Source organism: Lacerta agilis, chromosome 12 (genome assembly GCF_009819535.1).
Source record: "Lacerta agilis isolate rLacAgi1 chromosome 12, rLacAgi1.pri, whole genome shotgun sequence".
NCBI classification, from domain to species: domain Eukaryota; kingdom Metazoa; phylum Chordata; class Lepidosauria; order Squamata; family Lacertidae; genus Lacerta; species Lacerta agilis.
Window position 1 is genome coordinate 27,224,490 of NC_046323.1, and position 27,137 is coordinate 27,251,626.

At 43.1% G+C, this 27,137-nt stretch overlaps 1 protein-coding gene across 1 annotated transcript in view; it reads left to right on the forward strand.

Moving 5' to 3' along the window:
* Positions 1 to 27,137, forward strand: part of VWDE (von Willebrand factor D and EGF domains) — a 45,338-nt gene that overhangs the window by 7,992 nt on the left and 10,209 nt on the right. The window contains exons 5-20 of the mRNA XM_033165943.1: positions 1,370 to 1,764; positions 3,254 to 3,343; positions 4,574 to 4,718; positions 6,522 to 6,736; positions 7,481 to 7,554; positions 9,438 to 9,711; positions 11,344 to 11,552; positions 13,727 to 14,721; positions 16,211 to 16,347; positions 18,688 to 18,843; positions 19,227 to 19,331; positions 22,179 to 22,293; positions 23,840 to 24,090; positions 24,220 to 24,442; positions 25,290 to 25,427; positions 26,136 to 26,282. Of these exons, the coding sequence (XP_033021834.1) occupies positions 1,370 to 1,764; positions 3,254 to 3,343; positions 4,574 to 4,718; positions 6,522 to 6,736; positions 7,481 to 7,554; positions 9,438 to 9,711; positions 11,344 to 11,552; positions 13,727 to 14,721; positions 16,211 to 16,347; positions 18,688 to 18,843; positions 19,227 to 19,331; positions 22,179 to 22,293; positions 23,840 to 24,090; positions 24,220 to 24,442; positions 25,290 to 25,427; positions 26,136 to 26,282 (3,669 nt within the window). The remainder of the gene's footprint in view (positions 1 to 1,369; positions 1,765 to 3,253; positions 3,344 to 4,573; positions 4,719 to 6,521; positions 6,737 to 7,480; positions 7,555 to 9,437; positions 9,712 to 11,343; positions 11,553 to 13,726; positions 14,722 to 16,210; positions 16,348 to 18,687; positions 18,844 to 19,226; positions 19,332 to 22,178; positions 22,294 to 23,839; positions 24,091 to 24,219; positions 24,443 to 25,289; positions 25,428 to 26,135; positions 26,283 to 27,137) is intronic.

Sequence of the window (27,137 nt, forward strand, 5' to 3'; positions counted from 1 at the left end):
ACTCCCATTGACATACCATATTTTTCGCACCATAAGACGCACTTTTTCCCTCCTAAAAAGTAAGGGGAAATACCTGTGCGTCTTATGGAGCGAATGGTGGTCCCTGGAGCTGAATTGCCCAAGGGCCAAAAGCAAATTGTGCTTTTTATTTTACAAAGAGAAAAGGGAGTATTGAAAGGACCCGCTCAGCAGCTGATCAGCAAGAGATCGGGAGAGAGATAGGCTCCCTTTCAGCCCCGCCCTCCTTTGTTGAATGTGCTGCAGAGGGAGGTTGTTTGTTTCCCCAGCGACATGTGACTGGCTGATTAGATTATCTGTCTGAAAACAGTAGAAATGGCTCCCTTTCCTTAGGATTTTTCAGAAATGTGAGTTAAACCCCATAAAAATGGGGCTTTTCCTCTTTGCTTTTCCCCCTTTGCAAAAGGAGCTTTGCTTTTCCCCCTTTGCAAAAAAAGCTGCAAAACCTTTAGCTGATCCTCAAAAAAAAAAAAAAACCCCTAGGGCTTTTCCCTTTGCAAAAAAAGCTGCAAAACTTTTAGCTGATTCTCAAAAAAGGCCTTTTGCCTTTGCAAAAACAGCAGCAAAACCTTTAGCTGATCCTCCAAAAAAACAACAACCCCAAAACCCCAGGGCTTTTCCCTTTGCAAAAAAAGCTGCAAAACTTTTAGCTGATCTTCAAAAACAAAACAAAAAACAAAACAAAACAGGGCTTTTAGAGGAGGAAAACCAGAAAAATATTTTTTTTCTTGTTTCCTCCTCTAAAAATGAGGTGCGCCCTATGGTCCGGAGCGTCCTATGGAGCGAAAAATGCGGTACTTGGCTTTTCTTTCTCTGTCCTGTAACCACCCTCAAGTTTGGGCGATGATAAAGTCTTTCCGTCTAAAAGAAACTGGAAAATGGCTTTTGCTGACCAATTGGGGGTGAAATGAAATACAACAGCTAAAAAGTAACAAGGAGTCTATGGAGTATTATCTGTCGATTTCTTTCTTTCCCCATGTTTGAAGTTATTTGTGCCCATTGTATAAAAACCACCCTACAGCGGCCATTTTGTGACTTCACACCAGCATTAATTTCTAATTCTTTATAGCTCAAAGTAATAAACATAATCATATGTTGTATGTTTCGTGATGATCTGCTCATAGGTTCAATAGATATTGTGTGTTAATTGTGTGTTGGTTTTTCTGTTCCCAGCAGCCACCCTTTTCCCACACACTCTCACACCACATGCTACGCTATACCACCATACCTGTTTGACTCTGATTTCATCAAGACTCTAAATTTATATGTTGGTGAGAAGAGAATGCTGGACGAGATAGGCCTTTGGTTGGATCCTGGAGGGCTCCTGTTATGTTGTTGTTTAACATAGCAGGGAATCACATTATTTTGCTTGCTGCTTGTTTCCGGCTGCTTGTTTCCCCCCCGCCCCAGTATGTAGATATACTTTGTTTTGCTTTACATTTCTTAAATGGCATTAACCCAGCTCTCCACTTGTTTTTGTTGTTAGAGAAACTGCCTACTTCACAGTTGCCACTTCCTTCACCACCCCCTCCAAGCACACCTGAAATAGTGGCGGTCTTACTTGAAGGAAGCATTTTCTTAAGGTGCTCCTTTGATGTTCCTACCGCAAACACCTCTGTGGGCTTTCTTGTGGTTTGGTCCAGACTGTCTCCTGAAAGCATCAAAGAAGAGCTGAAGCAAGAGACAACAGTCCAGGCGTTCTCACTCTTAGAACTGGATGGGGTAAACCTCAGGCTCGGAGACAGGGTATGTTTAAGTTCTATATTATTGTTTTATGTTTCTGCAAAGAGGTAATGCTCCTCAGTACTCTTCTAATTACAAGTCCAAAAAGTTAATCCATGTTAAGCAAGGAGTCGCACCAAATGATAAATGCTGAGTTCCAAAACTCCTTATTTGTAATTCCCTTAGAAGCAGCATCCTTAACTCCCATGTTGTGGTTTGTGTATCTGTTATTCTAAGATTCCAGCAAGCTCACCAGTTGAGATTTTAGAGTTGGGGTGGATACAGTTACATCTGCATCTGTCTAAACACTTGGTTTTGTTAAAGTTACCCCCTCATAATTGCCACAAGCAAGCAAAATTTTACCAGGCACGGAGGAAACAAATAACATGTTACATGTATCTCAGTATACATAGCAATAGCAATATGGAAAGGCAATATGCAAATTTTAAAAAGTGATCTGAAAACTGACCTATGTTAGGGGACACTGGGAGTGCCTACAACTTAAGAGACAGTGTTGCATAGTGGCTAGACTTTGACCAGGGAGACACAGGTTTAAATCTCCATTCGACCATAAAGCTTACAGCCAGGGTCATGAAGACTTTGGCCAGAGGGCCATGTTCCCTTTTGTCCAGGCTCCTGGGGGCCGCATGCCAGTGGTGGGTGTGGCTAGAGGCAAAATAGGCAGTGCCAGAATCAAACTTGGCAAAGGAACAGGTTTTTAAAATAAATAAATAAATAAATAAATAAATAAATAAATAAATAAATAGATAAAGTAGTTATATCCCATTTTTAAGGACCTAACACTCTCAAGGTGGGTCATTCCATATCAAGTGATCCAACTTTTTTACCTCACATCATCCAATTTTCTTAATATTTCGTACACTTGTTGAATGATCAAAGTTCTGATGAGATTGGTGTTTTAGTTTTGGTGTATCTCAATCCTGGGCTGAGCTTTAAAGGTTTTTGTGTAGTCTGGCAAGGCCGAAATTGTCTTCTTTTTTTTTAAATTTCAAACCTTCATAACTCAAAAACGGGATGAGATTAAAAATTAAAACTTTAGATTTAAACTTAGTTTTGATCATTCAATGGGTGTACAAAATATTGAGATAATTGGATGACATGAGGTAAAAAATTTGGGTCACTTGTTATATGGAATGACCCCGGTGGCATACAACTGAAGGAGATCCAATTGAGATTCACAAGTGTTAAAAGCAACAACACAGAAATAGCGAAGGGCCAAGTGTCAGGAATTGCTTTTTAACCATTCTGTGATCTTCTGCATTGCCTGTACTCCTTGCATTTCATTGCCTTCTGATCTCACTGCTTCTGCCTGTCCTACCCCTCTTGATTTTGTATATATTTCTGCGACAGAGTACGACACATAATGCCTCTGACGCAGTGGACTCTAACTCTTGAAAGCTAAGTTACCAGTAGTTTATCTTTAAGGTGCCACAAGGCTCTTTGCCTTTCTTGCTTTAATATGGTGTTGTCCCTTCTCTCGTCCTTTACATAGATTTACTGCAGCAGTTCCACCTTTTTCTTAGAGAAACCAGAAATGCAGAGTTCACTCACTGAGAGCATGGAATTTTTTGCAGGAATTAAGGTACGTTGAAAAGAAAACAGTGCATTGTGTAGTTACTACCCTGTACCCCAGGCGTCAAGAAGCCATACACCCAGATGAAGTTGGACTACAAATCCTATCATCCATGTTGACTGGGAGTTGGAATCCTAAAACATCTGGAGGGCCACAGGACCCACACTTGCACATTGTACTTGGATGTAAGCCCCATTGAACTCAGTAGTGTAGATATGTGTAGATGGGCCTCCACAAGTTACGAGACTACTACTCCCATTATCCCTGGCATTGGCCATACTGGCTTAGGTTGACGGGAGAATCCAGCAACATCTGGAGGGCCACAGGTTCCTCACCCCTGATGTATAGGATTGCGCTGTAAGTCATATTTGTCTTCACTGCAGTGGTGCAAATATTCAAAAGAACACTATTGTAATATTTGCTAGTGCAAGAATTCTTCTTTGTTGGCAATAAAATTAGTGGTGTGATAGCATGTAAAGGTAATAAATGGCACTCCAAATGCATGCAAAAAAAACATCTGAGTTGGACCCAGGCATGCTGTGCAAGCTTATCCTGTGAAGAACTAAACCCCATTGTGTATAGGATTCCAGCCTGAGTTAATTGCACTTAGGTCCCATTTAAATCACTGTGAAAAGTAGATTTAGGCTGCATACACACCATACATTTAAAGTACATGATGTCCCTCAAAGAGTCATGGGAATTGTAGCTTGCCATGTTTGCTGGGATTTGTAGTTGTGCAAGGAGTAAACTACAGTCCTCAGGATTCTCTGAGGGAAGTCATATGCTTTAAATATGCTGTGCGTAAGCATTCTGAGACTTGACATAATGGGAACTAAGTGCAAGCTAAATTGGTCTTCATCAAACAATTTAAATTATTTCTTCTAACGAGTTGGCATGCAATCATTTTGTTTGTTTAAATCAGCCTGTGTTTAGGCACACTCTGTGGAGTTTCCTTGTAAAAGCAAAATGCTTTTGTATTCCTTTTGCATGGGGGGGGGGAATCTATTTTGCAAGATTACTGAAATTAAGTCCAAGGGACTTTTTTTTTTTTTAATTGCCATCATCGCAGCAAGGTTTACAGTTGGATGTTATCTTATTGATTGCCTTTCTGTTGTTTTCTACAGCTGTACAAACCAGTTTTTGCTTTAATTTCTTTTCATCATTGTTCTGAACATTTACTGTGAGATAATTCCACACGGATACCTTGTGTTCATAGCATGTTCCTTTTCTTATATTCAGCTACATCCTGAGGCATTTATAATATCAGAAGATGGAAAGGAATACAGACTGACGATAGAAAGCAAAATTCCCATTCCTTGTCCTCAAGCTAGTCAGCTGGAAAATGACTGCAAAATCTCATTAAAATTAAGAACAATAGAGGAAGGTAATTTCTTCTTCAATTTTTTTAATTGGCTTGTGCCTTGAATATGTACTTTTTATCCTCATTTTGACATGTTCATGCAATGCTCTGCTCAGGTGATGCATGCTGGTTGCGTGGCAGCATTTGTGCGAGCAGCTAGCCCTGTGTTGGAGTTCAGACCTCTAGCCTAGCTTGCTGCCCTTAGGCACAGGGGAAAACACTATGCTGATGCCCACGTTGAACTAAGATTAAACCAGCGTGGTTGCAGGAAGGTTCATCATGTTCTTTTTCTTAGTCACAGGTGTGGAAACTGGGCTACATAGAATACAGAAAGCTGCCTTATACTGAGTCAGCCATTGGTACATCTAGCTTATAATTGTCTACACTGACAATAACCATGGCCCTCCAGGGTTCTAGACAGGAGATGTTCCATGCCCTACCTGGAGATGCTGCAGTTTGAACCTGGAACCAGCTTCATGCCAGGCAAATACTCTCACTGAGTTATGGCCTGTCTTTGTTAGTAGTTCCTTTTGTCAGTTCTGAATCTTTGATTCCTACATTTTCTCACAGTTGACCCATAGTGACTGGGACTAATGGGAACGCCAATGGCATCTTGAGAACCAAAGGTTCTCCATTCTCCATTCTCGGCCTAAGGCAATAAGATGTATTGGTTTCTGGCACTGGCGGTGATGTGATAATGTTGCGCCCCACCCCAATCTCCAAGCAGTGTGAGATTTAGGGCTTCCAGATGCTTACCCAGGGTTCATTTCTCCTTTGGGAATGAGGCATGGTGGAGACTCTGGTGTCTTTATGATATATGGTTTGTTCACACATATTTACAATCTGATGGAGGGGCTCATAGTATTAACACTCCAAGAGAGCCTGGCTTCCCCATAACCGCAGCTTTGGATTCAAACAGAGTTGAAAGAGGGGAACCTGCCCATCTGTTGTCTCACACAGAGCCCCTTTCCTTTGTCCTCCTTAATGGCCCATTACCAAGGTGATCACCTCATCAGGAAGCTAGCCTGGCTTATATTTTAATACTGGCTTGTCAATACTCACTGTCAGGCATGAAGAGTCCTCTCCTTCCCCAGTAACTTCATAGGCAAGAATCACAAGCAGTTTGTATTTTGTAGTCCTTTTTATTCAGTCATCTGGTTGCAAAGCAATAATCCATATCTCTCCACAAAGAGAGGTGTTGGCTACTCTGAGCCCTTCCCTTCCACCTCCAGCAACATCCTGGAAACCAACGGGACATTTCACCCCTCTGCATCCTCTGCTCTCTAATATGGTGAGACCTACGAGCCTGAGGAGAGAGGAGATCGCCCAGGCTCTTCCACTATCTCGTAGCTAGGTAACTCCTGTGGAGGCTGTGCAGCATTCTATTCTCTCTCTCCTACCGAAACTGTGGGGTAGAAGGGGGGTGAATCATTTCCCTCATCCTCCTCTTCAGAGAGAAGCTGATCTGGCTGAGGATACACTTCTCAATCCTGTTCGGACCATTCCCTGACATCCCTGTATCCAGGGGTGAGAAGGGTCTCGGCATACAGCCTAACACCCCAATAATACATTTTCCCACTCCTGTTTCATGCTAGTGTGCACATGATAACATAAGTAAATTTTGGAGCTAAGAGAGAGCGATGAGATAGAAGTGAGTAATGTATACAAGATCCTGCAAGAGGTTAAACTAGTTGCCTCTCTGGTTATTTGCAACCTGCCGCTTCCCCAAAAAAACTGCTTTGATTTTAACCAATCACTAATACTAAAAATGGAACTCTGTTGCATCTTAAAGAGAAATCTTACTAATGGCTGTCTGCTTTGGAACAGGCAAAGCTCCGCAGAGCTTAAACATGGCTCTTTCTTCTTGCTCTGTGGCGCTTCTTCAGCATCCCTGCCGCAACGGGACGTGTGGCCACGGCAGCATCCATTACACCGCAGTGACAGATTTCACCCGAAATGGAGACAGAGTAACCAGGATTGCGGCAGAACCTATTGTTAGTGACAACTTCCTGTGGAACGGCTACACGGTGGAAAGTATTCAGGTGGAAACCCATCCCATTCAATCTTGATTAAAAAAGAAGAAGAAGAAATCACTCAGAAGTTGGCTGATGTAAACTGGCTAGGGTTTTGGGGGTTTTTTTCACGTTTTTAACAATGACTTACGAGCATCATTTATAATGACATTTCTAATTTGCACAGCATGTCTTTTTTGTTTTGTGAAATTCTTTCAGGGCAGGGCCCTCCCATGGTGGCTTACATGCATATATAAAACATGAAATAAAAACAGCACTTGGACATCTTAATTAATTAAAAAGCTGTTTTAAAACCATTTTGCCACCTAATCAGAAGCCTCTAATTTGATGGATAAATTTAGTTAAAAACACTATTGATGGCTAAAATGTATTGAAAAGCAAATGATGACTAGCATATTCCTTTGTATGTGTGAGGTAGACCCCCTTAAGCGGCCACTCTATACATCATGTATGGTGAACCAGTGGCCAAATGTTGCTGGCCTACAACTCTCAACATCCCAGGCCTTTGGCAAGTCAGGTTGGGGCTGATGGGAGTTGTAGTCCAACAACATCTGGGGCGGCCACAGATTCCCCCCATCCCCTGCTCTGCACACTTACCTAATACAATTAAGTCTCTTTGAAGTTAGTGAGTCTTAGAATGTGTAGCCTTGCTGTGTTATTTACTTGTAAGTCAAGCTCTGTATTCAGTATGTCAATATACCTGAAGGATTCCTGATCAGCTGATTTACCTTCATGTCTTCACTTCTTTTAAAGGTTACGGTGAAAGATCTGCCCTCTGCCTATTGCTACTCTTTTACTGACCCACATATCATTACATTTGATGGCAGGTAATTTACAGACTTCCTCTTTCCCCTTTTTCTTTTCAATAGAGGATTGGGCACTATGATGAATACATTAATATTTTTTTATCTGTCGCTTGTTAATCGAAACCTTCCCCCACCCCATAAAAAAGCAGGGGGAGAAAGAACCTATGGCTTTAGTGACTTGCTTCAGCTCAGTGACACCGGTTGCTATATTCATGAAGGAAATCTGTTCTGTCACAATGAAACACAGCCAGGTATGATCATATCTTCTGAGCTGTTCTACAGAATCTGTCCCTAGAGATGAGTAATGGTGGTTACACCAAATGCTCTGCACCCACAATGCGTAGCCAGGGACGAGCGTGTGCTTATAAAAACCCATATTATGTAAGCATTGACTAGGCAAAGAGGCAGTGAGATTTTTTTTATTCAGCCCAGTCTCCTAGCAACTACCTGAAATTCACACAGGTAAGTGCGGCCTGCCTGAATGGTATTGGGAAAAACTGTCCGTCATGCCATTCTCACATCATCGCAAAACCTTCCCTTTAAAAACAAAAAGGTATTATTTAGGGAGTTGGGCGGACATCAACACACCAAGGAATGGGGAGGGAGGGATTAAATAATATTGTGCAATGTAGATATACCAGCTTTCACCAACCTGGTGGTATCCAGGTGTTTAGGACTACAGTATAATTACCATCAGCCCCAGGCCATACAGTGCTATAACGGCAGTCGTCTGAATGATCTGAATGCCACAAGGTTGGCGAAGGCCGAGGCAGACTCTTTCGGTTCTCTTTCAAACAAATAGATAACTTACTTTCTTGTCCAGAGCAGTAGGAAGTTCAGCGCAGCTATTACAAAGTAAGGTTCTATTAGAAAACAGGAGATCGGTTGCTTGCCGTGCGTGGATAATAATCAGGCTATTTACAATTGTGGAAGCTGCTAGAGTAGCATGGAGCTGTCGAAGCAAAGCACACATTGCTCAAAGGAACTTTAGCATCTCTGAGTCCAAAATCCAACATCCCATGCCAAATCCAAAGTGTTGTTTTCAGTTCTCCTTCTACAGGAATTCTTCTGGGGGAATTGGCTTCACCCTACACCCTGGGTGTGAGCAGAGATAATAAGTCTGCACGTCATGAGTAAAAATGGCTCTCCTATAGCAGTTTCAGCTCCCTGGGGAGAACCCCCGCCCCCCAATAATCTTTCTTCAGCCTTGAAAGGAAAAAGAAAGTTCCAGAAACATCCTCTGACGAAGGCCAAGTTAAACCTGATCCTCAGTCGCATACAGTTTGTCCCTGACAGTTTCCTTTTCTTCAAAAATGCAGCTATGGGGGCAGTAAACTAAAGTGGGTATTCATAACGCTTTTCCCTCATTCAGTTTCCACACCCTAAAAACTGCTCCTTACCCTCAGTAACTTTTTACTCTTCAAGAAAAATGATACAGATATCATATTTTCCTTAGCAGGGCAAAAATTGGTGATTTTTTTTTGGGGGGGGAGGCAATTTTTAGTGGGAAATGCCAAAAGGAAAATGATTAAGAAATCACTACTGCCACCCATTGTTGACCTTCGGCTTTAGTTTGTAGTCCAGCTATATTTTGTAAATACAAAAGAAATCTGGGACAAACTACACGCAACTGAACACTAGGTATAATTTGACGTTAGTATTTCAGTGAGGAAGTGTGCGATCCTGTTCATGGAGCAAAGCCCTTTAAAACTAGGCGGAACATACCTGTGAGTAAACGTGCATAGGGTTGGGTTATAAAAACCGTTAGAACAGCCCCCTCAAAAAAAGGTTAAATAAAAAAATGACAACATTGGATGAATTGGCACAGCATTAAAATAGCAATTCGTAAAAGTGGTGATAATTTTGAAACACAAATAATTTCGCGTGCTCTTCTTTTTTTCTAGGATGTATGACAACTTTAAAACAGGAACGTTTGTGCTATACAGAAGTACTTCCCGTGATTTTGAAGTCCACGTGCGCCAGTGGGACTGTGGAAGCCTCTATTACCCAGCATCGTGTAACTGTGGTTTCGTTGCCCAAGAAGGGGCTGATATAATAGCATTTGACATGTGCAGTGGTCAGTTACGTGATTCACAGCCGCACTTATCTGTGAAGAGCAGAGCTTCGGCAGACAGCGGCGTCAGGATCACTGAATCATATTCAGGAAGAAAAGTCACGGTGTGTTGATCCATTTTATATCTGTTGTAAAGCAACTTGATTCAGGAGGAGTTTCCTGTTTCCTTTTTAATCAATGCACGTATATAAGCTGCTTTCAGACATTATTGATAGACCATGGTTTATCGTTGCATAAAGAAGCTTGGCTGAGCCTTGGGTTTCTGCATTGCCCAGCCCTTCTCCTCTAACTTAGCCACGAGGAGCTTTTGTTACTGCTTTTAACTAACCACAGTTTAGCATTAGGGATTTTTTAATTTAAAAAATCCAATGAACATACATGGGCAGTGTTTGGATGTTAAGGATAAGCCATGATTTATGATTATATAAACAAACATGGCTTAGTCTTGGACTTGTGCATTCCTTCTTTCTACTCCAGTGTGGCCACAAGGAAATTAGAACCCTTGGCTACAATTGTTATGTCTGAACCTTGATGAACTGTAATTAGTCATAACTATGATTACTGAAAGAAGCCAACATCAAACTGTGATTGATAAAGCAGGTTTGTTTCAATAAGCCATATAGTTAAGGATTAATCGTATGTCCAAATCCTAAACCAGGCACGTCCAACAGGTAGATTGTGATCTACCGGTAGATCACTGGATGTCTGTGATAGATCACTGGTAGAACACTGGATCCCCTCAAAGATGCTCAACAATCTTGGCCCCACTAAAAAAGATCAAAAACATTGACGTGAACCCCTAAAATATGGGCCTTCCTCTTCCTTTAAAAAAGTTCAACAACTTTGACCGGAACCCAAAAAACAGGGCTTTCCATCCTAAAAAAAGTTCAACAACTTTGACCCTGAACCAAAAAAAGGAGGGTAGATCACTGCCAGTCTTTAACTCTTTGAGTAGATCACAGTCGCTTGGGAGTTGGCCACCCCTGTCCTAAACTATTGGTAATTGAAAGCAGGAGCAAAAGATTCTGATCTCCTTGTGACCACGCCAGAGGAGGACACTGGTACAAGGTCCTGACCCCCTTGTCCTGTTGGTCATATTATCTGTCAAATCTGGGTCACAGTCCTCTGCCTCTCTCACATGATTTGGTGACCTGAGGTTGACATGGATTTGGGAGTGCTCTGGGGATGAAAGAGAACCATCACAGAGGTTTTTTGCGTTGATAAGCCAACCTTGTCTACGTTTCCATGTCAAAGTGACAATTCTCCCTACCATTTACAGATTTGTGATTGGTTGTCCTGAGGGCCTCCGTCCCTTGAATATAGCAGTCAGTTGCAAGTGGAGTTGTTGCACAGGGTTTGTTTCCTTTGAAAATGCACCTTTTAAACGCAGTGCATGCAACTTACGGACATTTAACTTGTGTGTCATCAGCTTTATGCACTTGGCAAAATAGAAAAATAGAAAATTTAGAATGGGGGCAATGAAAAAAGACACTGGCAATTCCACCCTCTGTCGAACCCAATGTGTTTGACTATACACAATTTTGGCTTTAGGCGTCACCCCTGGAATGTAATCCTTGTGTAGGTTGTGGGATTACTGTACTTAAAAGACAGAAAAAAGGAGTCAGATGAGATAGGGCGAAGCAGTAATTTGTTTCATCTCCAAAATGGTCAGTAAATGGGAACCACAGTCTGAAAAAGTTTTCCTGTTATCTCGGTGTGATGCCGTTTGTTTTTAGATCTCGTTTTCTTCCGGAGCTTTTATTCGAGCTGACGTGAGTGAATGGGGAATGAGTCTCACTCTCAGGGCCCCCAGTTTGGATTTTAATCACACGCTGGGCCTCTGTGGAACATTTGATGGCATGGTGGAGAACGATTACCATGATGTGGATGGAACTGAAATCACTGGAGGAGCTGATATTTACATGTCTTTTATTAATGAATGGAGGTAATGACCAAAAGTCTTATCAGTATATTTCATATTATTGCAAAGGGGAGATCTATTCATTCAATTATTTGTTTATATTCCGCCTCTCCTCCAAGGATCTCAAGATGCCATATATGTGTGGGGTTTTTTTTGCCTTCCCCATTTTATCTTCGCAACAAACCCTCAGAGGTAGGTTAGGCTAAGAGACAGTGACTGGGCCAAGGTCACCCAATGAACTTCATGGCTGAGTGGAGATTTAAACCCTGGTTTCCCAGGTCCTAGTCCAACACTCTAACCCAGGCATAGGCAAACTCGGCCCTCCAGATGTTTTGAGACTACAACTCCCATCATCCCTGACCACTGGTCCTGTTAGCTAGGGTGGTGGGAGTTGTAGTCCCAAAACATCTGGAGGACCGAGTTTGTCTATGCCTGCTTTAACCACTACACCACACTGGCTCTCAATAGTGCAATAGTGCAAAGATTTATTTCTGTTCTACCTTTCTTCTGTCATGGAACCCAAGGTGGCATGCACGTGGTTCCCAGCCTGTCTTCCACCCAGGCACTGACTGAATTTTGAAATGTTGTACCAAAATGCCCTGACTTCTTGTCACTTAAAGTTAATTATGGAAATAATAACAGCAGGAAGGGGATGTGAAATCTAGTTCCTCAATAACATTAAAAAACAATGAAAAGATACTGCACAAACTTACACAATCTGTCCATTTTCCATTTAATTAATTTCCCCTGTCACTATGAATGTGTCCTGTTCTATATCTTAAGGTCTCTGATCTTTTTATCCACACAATGAGACAATCTAGGCTGAGGACATGGCAGGTGTGTCCCCATTATTTATGTATTTGTGTAGTTATATATACACACAAACCCCAGCTATATAGCACAGCATGTAAAGAAACACAGGCTACAATTCAAAACACTGTGCAATAATGGACACCGCACTTTCAGAAGGATATTGACAAATTAGAGTCTGTAAAGGCAACAGAGATGCTCAACAGTATGGAAAACAAGTCCTAGGAGGTTTGAAGGAACTGCTTAGTCTGACGAAGAGAAGACTTGCGTGGGGAACATTCTTCAATTACCTGGAGGGCTGTCACTTTGTCACATAGAAGAGAACAAGCTCTTATTCTCTGCTGCCCCAAAGGGCACGACTATATCTAATAAATGGATGTTATGGAAGGATACTTTTTGGTTGGGTGGCAGGAGAAATTTCTTGATGGTTAAATGGGTTCAACATTTAAATGAATTATCTAGAGGTCTGGTAGGATTTCCTTTGCTGGAACAGAGGCTGGACGGCCATTTGTTGGGGCTGCTGTACCTCTGTTTCCCATGCATCTAATGGGATTGGACTATAGGTGGCTTAAAAATCCCCCTCCGAGTTTATGTGGACTTGAAGGGAAGACATGGTGGGATAGAGTGTTAAAGAGACCTAGGGACGTGGGTGGCACTGTGGCATAATCCACTGAGCCTCTTGGGCTTGCTGATCAGAAGGTCGGCAGTTCAAATCCCTGTGACGGGGTGAGCCCCCTTTGCTCTGCCCCAGCTCCTACCCACCTAGCAGTTTGAAAGCACACCACTGCAAGTAGATAAATAGGTGCCGCTGTGGCGGGAAGGTAAACGGTGTTTCCGTGTGCTCTGGTTTCTGTCACAGTGTTCCGTTGTGCCGGAAGCGGTTTAGTCATGCTGGCCACATGACCCGGAGAGCTGTCTGTAGACAAATGCCGGCTCCCTCAGCCTGAAAGCGAGATGAGCATTGCAACCCCCTAGTCACTTTTGACTGGACTTAACCATCCAGGGGTCCCTTACCTTTTTTTAAACCTAAAGAGACCTGGGTTCATATCTCTATTTAGCCATTAAACCAAGCCAGTCACAACTTCACACTTGCTTATGTAACAGGATTAAAAGGGCTGGTCCTGTGTATATACCACCCTGAGCCTCCTGTAGGAAGGGTCACAAACGTCATGCAGTGATAGATATGCAGCTGACTAGACTTGTTGTGATAAGGAGATAAGCCATCCTTTGGTATTGAAAAGTGTCTAAAAGGAAAATTGCTATGGTAACTAGCATCACAAAGCTTCAGTGGCATGAAGGGCTCTCCCCTCCCTCCCTCCCCATCCATGCATGTTGCTTGTTTGGATAGCAGCCATGTTGAGATTTTCCAATTGTTGTTTTTCTGACAGGATTTCACCAGGTGAGAGCCTGTTTGACAGAACACCAGATCTTTCAACTCCAGCCGAGGAAATAGTTTTCTGTAACTGCAATGCTGGTGGCGTGGGAGAAGATCAACCAGCAAATAAACTGAATTCTGTTTTTGAGGCGGAATTGTCTTTGCCCTGCAGAAGAAACAAACAAAACGCTTGGCTCCCTTCCTTGATCCCGGGACTGGATGTAACCGCTGAATACATCGGCTCGCTTGATCCTATCAGGGGCTTGAGGAAATGTGCTTCCGTGCTTGAGGGGGTTTATTCTGCTGTTCCCTCCAGAGAGGGACGCTCTCTGAATCAAAGAGCTCTTCAGACAGCAACCCCAGAACGCTCAGCTCTCTTTCTGAACTCAAAGGCAGGATTTACAACACACAAACAGGGTGTTTGGGGCCGGGGGGCTGACAGCTACACAGACAAGTTTGGCAGACAGCGGCGCCGCAAAAGACATTCACGCCCAAAGCGCCAACATGACTATGAGTACCTTTCTGTGTTTCCATCCCAGAGCCTAAGCCAAACAGATCTGGATGGATTTAGCTATTTCTTCCCAGAAGATCACACGGCTGACCCATACCAAGAGCCCGTGTCTTCATGGCCTACGCCTTCTGGCCTCACTGAGTCAGATGCGTTGGACCTTTGCCAGGAGACAGTTGTCAATTCCAGCATAGTGAGGGCTTGCAAGGCTCTCCTCGGCCAGCGGGTCAACGATGTGGTAGACTTGTGCATCAAGGATCTGCAACTGAAAGACGACCTCAGCTGGGCAAAGGCAGGCTTGGCCCTCCTAGAAAACGAGTGTGAAAAGAGAGCTTTGGAAGAAGTTAATTACTGCATCGCAGAAGAAGACAAGAGATTATCTGAGGACTTGCTCTTAGCGCTGAAGTGCCCCAACCTCTGCAGCGGGAGAGGTCACTGTGTTGAATGGGGCTGTGCTTGTTTTCAAGGCTTCAGCTCATACGACTGCAGCACCTCATCCGGTGAGTCGAGCTGCAGTTACTAGCCTTCTTTCTCTGCCCCACAGCAGGCCTCCTTTTCCAACATCTATATTCTAATCTGTAAAACAGTTGGCTTTGCAGTCTGTTCTGCATCTGTCCTGTTTCCTAGAGGTAAGTCATATAATATTTGGCTCCTGTCATGCCAGATTTAGTTACAGGTGGATAGCCCTCCCCACTCCCTCACTATATTTAAGGATCTGGTGACTTCTGTTTCAGTGTATCTGAAGAAGTGTGCATGCACACGAAAGCTCATACCAAGAACAAACTCAGTTGGTCTCTAAGGTGCTACTGGAAAGAATTTCCTATTTTGTTTCCTATTTTATGCCAGATTTAAGCACTGGAATGCTAGTCTCAGTTACTAGCTCATGGAAATAGTACAATTTCACATGTCAGCCTCCTTATGGAATGTAGCCAGATGCGTCTATTTCGTATTTCTGGTATTTTGGCTCTTTTATATAATATGACACAGCCCTTGGTGGGTGGAGAGGAGGACCATGCTGGGGGGTGTCTACATGGGGGTGCCTGCTTCACAGCCTTTCATAAATTGTGTGCCAGGGGCCATGGTCACCCCTGGCACCCCCCACACTATGCCTCTGTCAGGGACTGTGTGGCCTCCTGATTCAGATGTTATGGAGAAATAGAGCTGAGTGTCATCAGCATACTGATGGCATCTCATCCTGAAACTCCTAATGACCACTCCCAACAGCTTCATGAAGATATTAACTAGCACTGGAGATAAGACAGTCCCCTGTGACACCCCACAGCATAGCTCTCAGGGTGCCGAAAGACACTCTCTGAATACTACTCTCTGGACTGAAGAGAGGATTGAAACCACTGTAATACAGTGCTCCCAATTCCCATTTCCCAGAGCTGGTCCAGGAGGATGCCATGGTTGATGGTATCAAATGCCGATGAAAGATCAAGGTGCAGGAACAAGGTCACACTCCCTGTGTCCTGCTCTCTATAAAGGTCATTCATCAAGGCAACCCAGACTGATTCCATTCTGTGACCAGGTCTGAACCCAGATTGTAATGGATCTAAATAGGATCCCTGTATTCTTTGCACATGTGAAAAAATTAGCATATCTAATTAAGAACACTTCTCTCTGACATTCAGTTTTCTCAGCGCAGGGGATATTTTTGGATGGAACAATATTCAATCATATGAGTGCCCCCCGCCCCAGCCGCAGAATGAAAATTTGTGGTTCAGAGACAAGTGTGCCCCCCCATGCTCACTGTTTGTGAAACCTATGTCTTCCTTTAACAGAACTCAGTGTGTCGAATTCTCTTGAAGAAATTCAACGTGAAATATGTTGAAATTAGTTTGTTTCTTTGCCCAGATTTTGTGTCCGTAGTGCCCTATTTTCTTCACATTTGCTTGATAGGCATTTGTTAGCACAAATGCTTTGTCATACTGTTCACGGCCCGTTGATTGACTTGGTGTGTTTCACTTTCTGATTTTCATTTTCAAGATCAGGTTCCGGAAATTACAGAGCTGAACAATGGAGGGTTGTGTGATGTCCGGCAGTATGACTGCACAACTGTAAGAGTTTTTGGCCGTGGATTCATGGAGTCACCAGGCCCCAGATGTGAAATTAATAATTTGCAGGTGGATTATTTTATGTAGTATTGATAAAGGTTCAGCGCTCAGGTTTTTAGAACCTTAAGATCCTGTAAGCCATTCTGCATCCCTATTCTCCATATCCAAGCAGATGTTGACTGAGGAAATCATGCGTGGCACAAGTGGTAGAGCCTGCAAATGGAAGGCTATGAGAAACCGAGTTCAGCATGGTTTTCTTTTTCTTCCCCCCCCCCTCAACTTTATTTTTTGGCCCTGTGCAAAGGTGACAAACTGGAAAGTGCCATGCAGACTTGTAGGTGCAGCTACTTGGTTCTGCATTACTACTGGTTAGGTATGAAGACTGCGAGCAAAATTTACAGGACGATTTTTGTAGGGGAGAAAGCAATTACTCAAAACTGGAGTTTATCCAAGACCCTTGATCAATTGGCCAGTATCAGAAGCCTGAGCTAAAGGAGCTGAAACCAGTGCCTGGCCTCTGAGATATAATACAACTTTAAAAAAAAATAAGAATCCCTTATGTACAAGAAATTCCATCTTCACATCGACTCAGTAGAAAACATTTTCTTTTTCCAGTGCACCTTTATACTTGGCTCCATCCAGCTGGTGCTGAGGTTATTTTGGCAGGTTATATTACAGTGCAGGCTGTGGATTTCCCTTTGTACACGACATGGATCCTCTCATCAGCAAGTCAGTTTGAAAGGAGAAAGCCAACAGCACATTTACATTCCATTAAGTTAAGAGCTGCTCCCCTAACTCCTAGTGAGACAATTATTGGGAGTTCACTTATCACAGCTTGAACTGTCTCACTCCTCACTCATTGCAAGCTGGAGGGTTTTAATAACACTTTCAGCAGCGACACTCTTGGTCTTATGCTCTCTCCCTCCCCACAAAAAGCTTCTGTGGCCTATCCTTTTATCAAGCAGATAAAGTTTTGGGTTGCCATGTGAGTCCATTAGATCTGAGTGATATCTAATTGTTTTCCAAAGGGAGAAGAACAGCTATTGCTATAACTTCTGGCACAACCTGAGATCTTTTTGCTCACTTACAGCACAGCCTGACCTAATTAGGCCTGCAGTCCTATGCTCATTTTTCTGGCAGTAAGCTCCGTTGGACACAGTGGGACCTGTTTCAGCACATGTATGCATGGAATTGTGTTGCACAGCTCCTGCAATCCACCTTATAGATGGCATACTTTTTTCACTATGCCTACCCACTGCCATCTTTATTTCTCTCTCCCCCGACTCCCCTTTTTGTTGTGCGGTACTTTGCATTTCTGTTGTTTCTCAGAAAGGTATTATGTTTGAGTTGCTCCATATGAGGGACACTGGTGGTGCTGTGATCTAAACCCCTGAGCCTCTTGGGCTTGTCGATTGGAAGGTCGGCGGTTCGAATCCCCATGACGGAGTGAGCTCCCGTTGCTCTGTCCCAGCTCCTGCCAGACTAGCAGTTCGAAAGCACGCCAGTGCAAGTAGATAAATAGATACCGCTGTGGTGGGAAGGTAAATAGAGTTTCTGTGCACTCTGGCTTCCATCACAGTGTCCTGGTGCGCCAGAAGCGGTTTAGTCATGCTCGCCACATGACCCGGAAAGCTGTCTGTGGACAAACGCCAGCTCCCTCGGCCTGAAAGCGAGATGAGTGCCACACCCCATAGTCGCCTTTGACTAGACTTTAACCCTCCAAGGGTCCTCTACCTTTTTTAAAAAAAAATCTTATATGTGGGAGCAGTGGAAACCATCCTGAAGAAGCAAGCAGAAGTGTTTTTACTCTTTAAGTGGCCCATGGACATTCCACCCACTATGTTGTAAATAAAGAGTTCACTGACAGAATATAAAAGCGACCCATTGTCAGTGGATGAAGATAGGTGCTTGCGCAGGTTGAATGAGAATCATTTCAGGGTATGCAGCAAAAAAAGTCCCTCCTCTAGAAGTAAGCCATTTTCTTCCTTGCACTGGTTTTGCAATCCAAATGACACACACACACACACACACACACACACACACACAAGCTGGGACCTACTTGTATTCTTCAGTGAGGAGGGGAACTGGTTTTGCCAAGTGTCATAGCCTAGATCTAAATTAGGGGCTCCATTGCTTAAAATAAAATAAAAAAGCCCTGAGGAGATCCAATAACAGATCTTTTTGCCATCTTTGCTATATGGCTCTGATTTGATTATGCATTAGTGCTGCAGAATACTTGCCCATTTTGTACCCCCAGAACTGCCAAATCTGGTCAAAAGAGGTGGCAAATTAAGGTACTCTGTAAAGATTTGCTTCATGTAGCAGATGAGATTATTTGTATATCTATTTGTATATCACTGTCTTGTTTATAGGGTCACTAAATCAGGCATTTTTGGTCCTTTAATTTAGTACAGTGATAACAAGTGGGTGCTTGGGGAATCTTTATTCATCCACGCCACTTTCCACAACACCAGGACTGTGGATTGCCAACTTCCCACTGAAGGACACCAGACTGATGGTCTGGATCTTGTGGATGGCCAACCCGTTGCAAGGTGGCAAATTAAGGTAATCTCTAGCGACTGAGATAATTTTTTAAAAAACAAATCCCGATTCACCTTCCGCAGAAGTAAGCTGAGGAGGTGCACAAGCATAGCTTGTAAAACCATTTAAAAATCATCAAAAGGCACACTATGGGGTGGGGTGGGGGGAATAATGCAAATTGTACCATAGAAAAGAAACAAGTTTTGCTCTCTGTTTATAATAGGTAATCCAGAGATATACCATTACTCCCTGTTCTATCTTCTGCTTACCCCTACAATACGTAGGAATCAAGCTTAATATATGTAGGGATCTAGGTAGGATATGCATGTTGTCAATTGTGAAATGCACCATAATCCCCTTTCGGATGCTTATATAACTCACAGAACTGTTGCTCTGTGTCTAAACAGATTTCTAACGATGGGTTCACTTATAGCAACCCTAAAACAGTGACGTTATTTGATGGAGCTTGTCAGATATGCGACCCAGAATCAAATGGATTTTGCACGTTAAAGGCAAGTGTCTTCTTATTTTTGTTTTTTTGTTTTGCTTTGAATATTTACAACCTCATTAGTGCTAGAGGATAAATCTAGCAGAGATGTCATCTCATTAAATGAAACGGAATAGATTAATCATGTACAATTTTAGCGGAGTGATCAATCAATTAGTCAGTTAAATATGCAATACACAATTTCTGGAGGGGCAACAGTGTTAATCAGTTATAGCTGTGAGTCTTGTGGCACCTTAATGAGTTGTTGTTGGCATCTGTCTGTCTTGAGAGACGACAGGATGCTCCTCCGGGGGTGAAGCCAAACCGCTGGAGAATCATAGTGTCTGCTGTGGCTGCAGAGATCGGTAACTCATGACTGCTGCCTCCTGCATTGTTTTTGCTGCCAAAGTGACCTCTCTGGAGTGTAAGCCCTGGCAGTGTGCATGGAGGTCCTGGGCTGCCCAGATGACAAGCCCCCTAACTCTTGGCCTTGCTGATGTGATGCAAGGGAAAGCAGAGCAATAGGTTTGGCAGGAGCTTCGCTGCAGGAGTTGCTGGAAGGAGGCGTACAAGATGCGATCCAACCATCTTGGAGACTCCACTCCAGATTTGTGTAGGGTTTGCTCCTTAGCAAGGGAGCGAGTACAGATTTTTCCTTGGGGTTTACTCCCTTAAAGAGCAACATGTTTATTTATGGCACGTGTATTCATGACTAGAGTCCACACCATCAGATGCATAGGACCAACAACACTGTCCTAGACATGTCTACTCAGAAGCAAGCCTGATTGGGTTAAGTGAGACTCCCAGCTAAATGTGTAGGGATAGGAGCATCTTGGGGGGTTCCCCATTGGCTAACAGCTCCAACCAGGATGGCCAATAGTCCGTGGTGATGGGAACATGAAACTTTTAAGGCTCACAGGCTGGAAGTAGGCAGTCTGGTACTCGCAATGCTTTATCTCTATTTTTGCTGTTTCCCAACTTCCAACTGGGTTGACTGAATTCATTCCAGAAATAATTTCTGATGTATTTGTTGGTTGTTTCCAGAAGGTAAAGTGCTCTCTTTCAGCCCTTCCTCCTCCTCCTGTCCTCAAGGTGTCTCATGCATCTCTCAGCCTACGAGGTTATCACAGCCGTGACAATATCACTTCCTTGTGTGTACTACTGAGTCTCACATCTCCTAAATTAGGCATGGGGAAAGTATGGCCCTCCATATGTTCTTGAACTCCAACTCTCACCATCCCTGCTCATTGGCCATGTGGCTGAGGGTGATGGGAGTTGTAGTCCAGCAACATCTGGAGGACTGCCATTGCTCCATCTGTGGCCTAGACCAATAGCAGAGCTGCTTCAGAGCAGCACTTGAATCAGCATAACACAGATTTTGTGGAAGCTTCACACTGCGCAACATTGATGGATCGTCTCAGGCACAGAATGGTTTGTTTAAAATATTGTTGTTGTTCAGTCGTTCAGTCGTGTCCGACTCTTCGTGACCCCATGGACCAGAGCACGCCAGGCACCCCTATCCTCCACTGCCTCCCGCAGTTTGGCCAAACTCATGCTAGTAGCTTCAAGAACACTGTCCAACCATCTCATCCTCTGTCGTCCCCTTCTCCTTGTGCCCTCCATCTTTCCCAACATCAGGGTCTTTTCTAGGGATTCTTCTCTTCTCATGAGGTGGCCAAAGTACTGGAGCCTCAACTTCAGGATCTGTCCTTCTAGTGAGTACTCAGGGCTGATTTCTTTGAGAATGGATAAGTTTGATCTTCTTGCAGTCCATGGGACTCTCAAGAGTCTCCTCCAGCACCATAATTCAAAAGCATCAATTCTACGGCGATCAGCCTTCTTTATGGTCCAGCTCTCACTTCCGTACATTACTACTGGGAAAACCATAGCTTTAACTATACGGACCTTTGTCGGCAAGGTGATGTCTTTCCTTTTTAAGATGCTGTCTAGGTTTGTCATTGCTTTTCTCCCAAGAAGCAGGCGTCTTCTAATTTCGTGACTGCTGTCACCATCTGCAGTGATCATGGAACCCAAGAAAGTGAAATCTCTCTTTCTAAGTATAAGAATATACTTAGAAAGTATATTCTTTAAAATATACTTTCTAAGTAAAAATAAGCAGCTTCTACTTGGATGCAAAATGGTATCCACTACAAAGAAATGATATGAATAATTGTAATCATGCCTGCCCTGGTTCCCCCAGACATTGCTAGACTACAAGTCTCACCATCCCTGCCCATTGACCCATGCTGACAGGGTTTGATGGGAGTTGGAGTCCAACAACATATGGATGGCACCAGTTCAGGGAAGGATGTGGTCATTCTGTGCAAGTTTACTCAGAAGTAAGTCACACTATGTTCAGCAAGAATTCTTCCTAGGCAAATCTCTACAGTATTTGCAACCCAAATTCACAATCTGCTATAGAACAATACAATGCAGCATTGAATTTAGTGATCCACTACAAAACCCTCCCAATAATTCAGATTCCCATAGTGGACCTTTTGCGTGATCAAGAATTGAAACACCAAACTCAGTAAGTTTCAACAAGGCACCTTGAAATCCTATCTGGTGTGGACTACAAAGGATTTCCTGAATGCCCCACTGGAAGGCATGTCATTTGTGCAATAGCTTGGCCATAATTGGTCCAGCCCAAGTTCTGTTCATTTTAGTGACAGTGGTATAGAATATTTTTCTGAAGAACTGGCTTGTTACAAGTTGTGAACTCTCTGAAGCATCGGCATGCAAAAATTAGATTGAGGCTGGGGGCACGTGAGAGTAACTAGCAGGCCACTGCTTTGACAGTTTGTGGCACATGAATAAATATGCACGAAAAATATTCCAAAGTCTTAAGGAATGATGTTTTATTTCTGCAAAGGAGAAAACATGCAACATAGATGGACTTTGTTATGGCGAAGGTGACACAAATCCTACAAGCCCTTGCTTACTCTGCAGACCGGAAATATCAAAGTTAACTTGGTCAGTTGCTGAAAGTAAGTTCTAATTTTTTATGAAGCTCATGGGTTCAGATGCCTAAACCTAACAAATGATTTGTATTCTCAGATTCATGCATGTTTTCCATGTGCATACCAATGTTTACAGTAAACTGTGAAGGGGAGACACATCTCCAGAAAGTTTAGGAGGAGATACATATGACATGGAGTTGGCAGTGAGTCAACTGTTACTCCTACAAGAATGGGAAAGCTTTGGCCCTCCAGATATTCTTGGACTACAACCTGCATCAGTCTTTATCCCTTGGCCATGCTGGGTGGAGCTGATTGAAGTTGAGAGTCCAACACCATCTTGGAAGGCCACAGGCTATCCATTCTTGCCTGAAAGTTTGGAGCAGCACATCACCTCTCTAGACTTTATGACTTGTGAACCTTCTCATGACAAACAGAAACTTCAGACGAAATTTGCTATCTAGCAATTGCTTGCTTTGCGCCAGCTCATTTTGTTCCTAGCTGCCTGCGCCAGGATGATGGCTAAAGTTCATCATGGGTTCATTTTCCTGATGGATTTGTGCCATTTTGTTCTGTGGTATAATGCTCTTGGGGAAGGGTGATGTTTATTGCATGTCAGCGGGTCATGAAATGTGTTTCTTCATGACCTGTTTGCATCCATTGGCACCTGCAAACAGGTCTTGAAGAAACACATTTCATGACTCACTGAATGTTAAAGAGCCTTGAGTTGGATCCAGACCAGGTTTCCTCAACCTCGGCCCTCCAGATGTTTTTTGCCTACAACTCCCATGATCCCTAGCTAGCAGGACCAGTGGTCAGGGATGATGGGAATTGTAGTCTCAAAACATCTGGAGGGCCAAGGTTGAGGAAGCCTGATCCAGACTAACTTAACTGAAGTCCCATTGGTTTCAGTGTGACCTGTGATTAACTCCCTCCCATTGAAATTCCAGGAAATGGAATTGTAGTTGTATCTGATTCCTTGTGTAGAGCAATGCCTGCCATCATGATGGGCACAGGCAAGTGAGAAACCACTTTGTGCAGGAACTCACACACCCCAGTGAAATCCCTTTCAGCAGATGCTTAGAGCCGGTGTCACGGACTGGTTGCACAACTTCCCTCAACCTGGCAATCCCCAGGTGCAGTTGGACCCCCAAATCCCATCAGGTCCAGCCAGCATGGCCAATGGTCAGGGGTGATGGGAGTTGGTATCTGACAATATCTGTAAGGCACCGGGTTGGGGAAAGGCTGACTTACTGCAGTGCTTAATGAAAAAGCACAAGAGGATATCTCCGTCAGTAGAGAATGAGACTCTTAATCTCCGTGTCGTGGGTTTGAGCCCCAAATTGGGTAAAAGATCCCTGCATTGCAGAGGGTTGCACTAGGTGATCCTCATGCTCTCTTCCAACAACAGCGCTATGATATGGGATCAAGTAAAGCACTGCGGTCAGGTGCACATTTGGTATAGGCTCCTACCAGTGGCTATGTAAGTAGGTGGGGAACAGATCAAAAAAATTCATGATGTCATAAGTTTTTTCACATTTCTCACTTTGTGGCTGTTCCATTTATTTCCTTTCAGACAACCAGCCTCCTGTATTTAAAAATTTGCAAGAAAGGCTGCAGACCTTTTATGGGGAGGATTTTGTGTATCAGTTCTCAGCAACGGATCCAGAAGGCTCTGCTGTCGCTTTCTTATTGAATTCCGGCCCACCAGGTGCCAGTCTTTCTCCCGCTGGACTCCTGATATGGAAGGCGCTGTCAGAGAAGCCTGAGCTGTTTACCTTTTTCGTAACGGACGACTGCAGTGCGGAAACCAAAGTTGCAATAGAGGTAATAACTATTGTGGTCAAGTAGCCAACGCTAATTGCTATCATGCAGCCATAACAAGAGCTCCATTGCAAATGGAGTATCCCATTCAAGAGTAATTATAGCCTGCTGTTTATTGGGCATGTTTTGTAGGTCGGCGTGAAACCATGTGACTGCTTAAATGGAGGGTCCTGTGTGACCGATACCAATTTCCCTCCTGGAAGTGGGAAATATCTGTGCGTCTGCATGCCAGGATTTGAAGGTGACCTTTGTCAAGTGAATACCAATGACTGCACAAGATCCAACCCCTGTGGCCTTGGCAGATGTTTTGATGGAATAAATAGCTTCCGCTGTGAATGTACACCTGGGCTGCAGGGTGAATTGTCACTTATTCGGCATTTGCATAACAATAATTCAATTACATGCATGATTTCAGGCTCCAGTTTACTGTGAGGTTTATTTAAGCAGAACAAATATTTTTCAAGCATCACTGAGTTAGATCTTCGCATACGCCTCCTCAAGCCAGTTAAAACCAACGAGGAAGAGGGGCAAAGCTTGTCTTTTGAAAAGCTTGTGTGGTTTGCGGATTACAGTGGAAGCCAGAATAAGAAGTTAAAAAGCGCAGTGCAATCCTATACATGCCTACTCAGAAGCAAGTGCAATTGACTTTAATGAGGCTTGGATGTAGGGTTATATAGGAATAGGATAGGCTACTATTGAATTAGTCCGTGGACTGCATAGAAGGAGAACAAAAAAAAAAAAAAACTACATAAAATTCATTTTTTAACTTTCGCATAAATATATACATGAAATCATTTTGTCTTAGATCTTATCTGAAACAACCAAACATTAAGAATAAATAGGGGAGATATGTGTCCAGATGAATCTATACAATCAAAACTCAGAATCTCCATCGCAGCTGTTTGAAATAAATCCCAAATAACTTTTCCTGATGCTGGAGGTTTTTTCCTGCAAAAGTGGCCACGTTCCCTTAAATGTATGTAGAACAAATACATAATAAAACATCCCAGATTTTTTGTTTGTTTGTTTGTTTCTGGAAAATCGAGGGCTTGCTATCTCCCAAGAGTTAGGCAATGAACCAGCGTTTGTTTTCTGTTTTGAATATCTTTGTGGCTTTTTTTGTGAGCTACTAGTTCCTGAGAAGGAACAGACACTTGAGAAGAGCCTTTGATGCATGCCCGAATGTCTTTCTTTCTGTTTAGGTAGACATTGCCAAAAAGACCCTGATGAATGCAAATCCAGACCATGCTTCCCTGGAGTAGCTTGCTTCAATACTATGGATTCCTATTATTGTGGTCCATGCCCCAGTGGCCTGTACGGAGATGGGAAAAGATGTTATGGTAAAAAGCTATCCTTTGTTGGTCACCCAAAAAAAAAAAATCATATTTCATTTTATTTCCAAGTGTTTTGTTCATTGCACTAATCCACGCTTAAAACATCGGATGTGCCTAAGGCAGAAACCTGTCTAATACTGTCCGTATAATAGAAATTCATAGGACTTTCATGCTTGATAGCTGATTCTGTCTATATGGGATAGGAAACATGGGTTTCAAATGAGAAAAGTTTGGGTAGATAGGTTGAACAGATTGACTTAAGTCAGCCTTCCCAAACCAGTTGACTTCCAGATTTTTTGGGCAATAACTCCCAACATCCATGACAATTGTCCAAGCTGGCTGGGGCTGATGGGAGTTGGAATCAAACAAAAAACAACAACAGTAGCGTTTACTGGGTAAGAAACTAAGACTTTCCAAGAGAGGATCAGCACAGTGTTGTAAAATAATTGTGCCTGTATGTGTTTTCCCATATAAGCAACTTCCAATTAAATGTTTGTTTGTACAGCCTGTTCCTCTGTGTGCTTGCAGAAGATGTGTGTAGAATCTTTCTGGCCACAGTTGGAATAGTGAGGCTGGCAGTGGCTGTAACCTGGAAAGTTGGACATTTTCCAATAAGCCTAACAAATTTTTATGTAACCCTTTAGTCGTCCTTTGAATAAGCTACCTTTGGTTTGCTATCCCTTTGATTTGGGCGTTCTTTTGTTTATGTCGTAGCTGAAATAAAACCAACAAGCAAGGCTCCCTCTGGTCGTTTGACTCCAGAAGATGGATATAACAAAACAGACCCTAGTGAAAGAATTGGTGTGGGCAAAAATCACAGATACAGAATTGCTGGTGCCCATACTGATGAAAATGTCTCTGGCAAGTAAAGAGCTCAGGTTTATGTTATTCATATATATTTTTTAAGATAGAAGAACAGGGTGGGAGGCAAACCTTATTATTAGAATTCCTTCTGATTTCTGAACATCAGAATGAACGGCAGTGTATTCCTGGGGATATACCATTTCTGAAAACGGAATGACATTTGCCTGAAGGAGCGTCTCCACCCCCATCGTTCAACCCAGACACTAAGGTCCAGCTCCAAGGGCCTTCTGGCAGTTCCCTCACTGCGAGAAGCGAAGTTACAGGGAACCAGGCAGAGGGCCTCCTTGGTGGTGGTGGCGCCCGCCCTGTGGAATGCCCTCCCAAGGGATGTCAAAGAAATAAAAAACTATCTGACGTTTAGAAGACATCTGAAGGCAGCCCTGTTTAGGGAAGTTTTTAATGACTGTTGTTTTAATGTATTTTGAACCTTTTGTTGAAGCTGCCCAGAGTGGCTGGGGAAACCCAGCCAGATGGGTAGGGTATAAATTTATTATTATTATTATTATTATTATTATTATTATTATTATTATTATTATTATTATTATTATGGGCATAGCTGGCTGTAATCCTGAGCAGGTGCATTCCTCGCTGAAACACTTTATTGTAGGCCCTAGTCTTCCTTTATGCCTCATTCTCATTACTCTTACTTTGCATAAGCCCTCGGCCTCACTCTTTTCTGTTTTTCTATCCATCTTGCTTAGGCTGTAGGTTCTGGAGAATGTATTATCTAAAGGAAGATGGACTGACAAACAGGAAATGCTATGGAAAGGGTTTGTGCTGTGGCTCACTTCTTGCGCAGGCTACTGATAGGTAGATGCTAAGGAGTATTAATTTCAGGTTTATGTTTTGCGC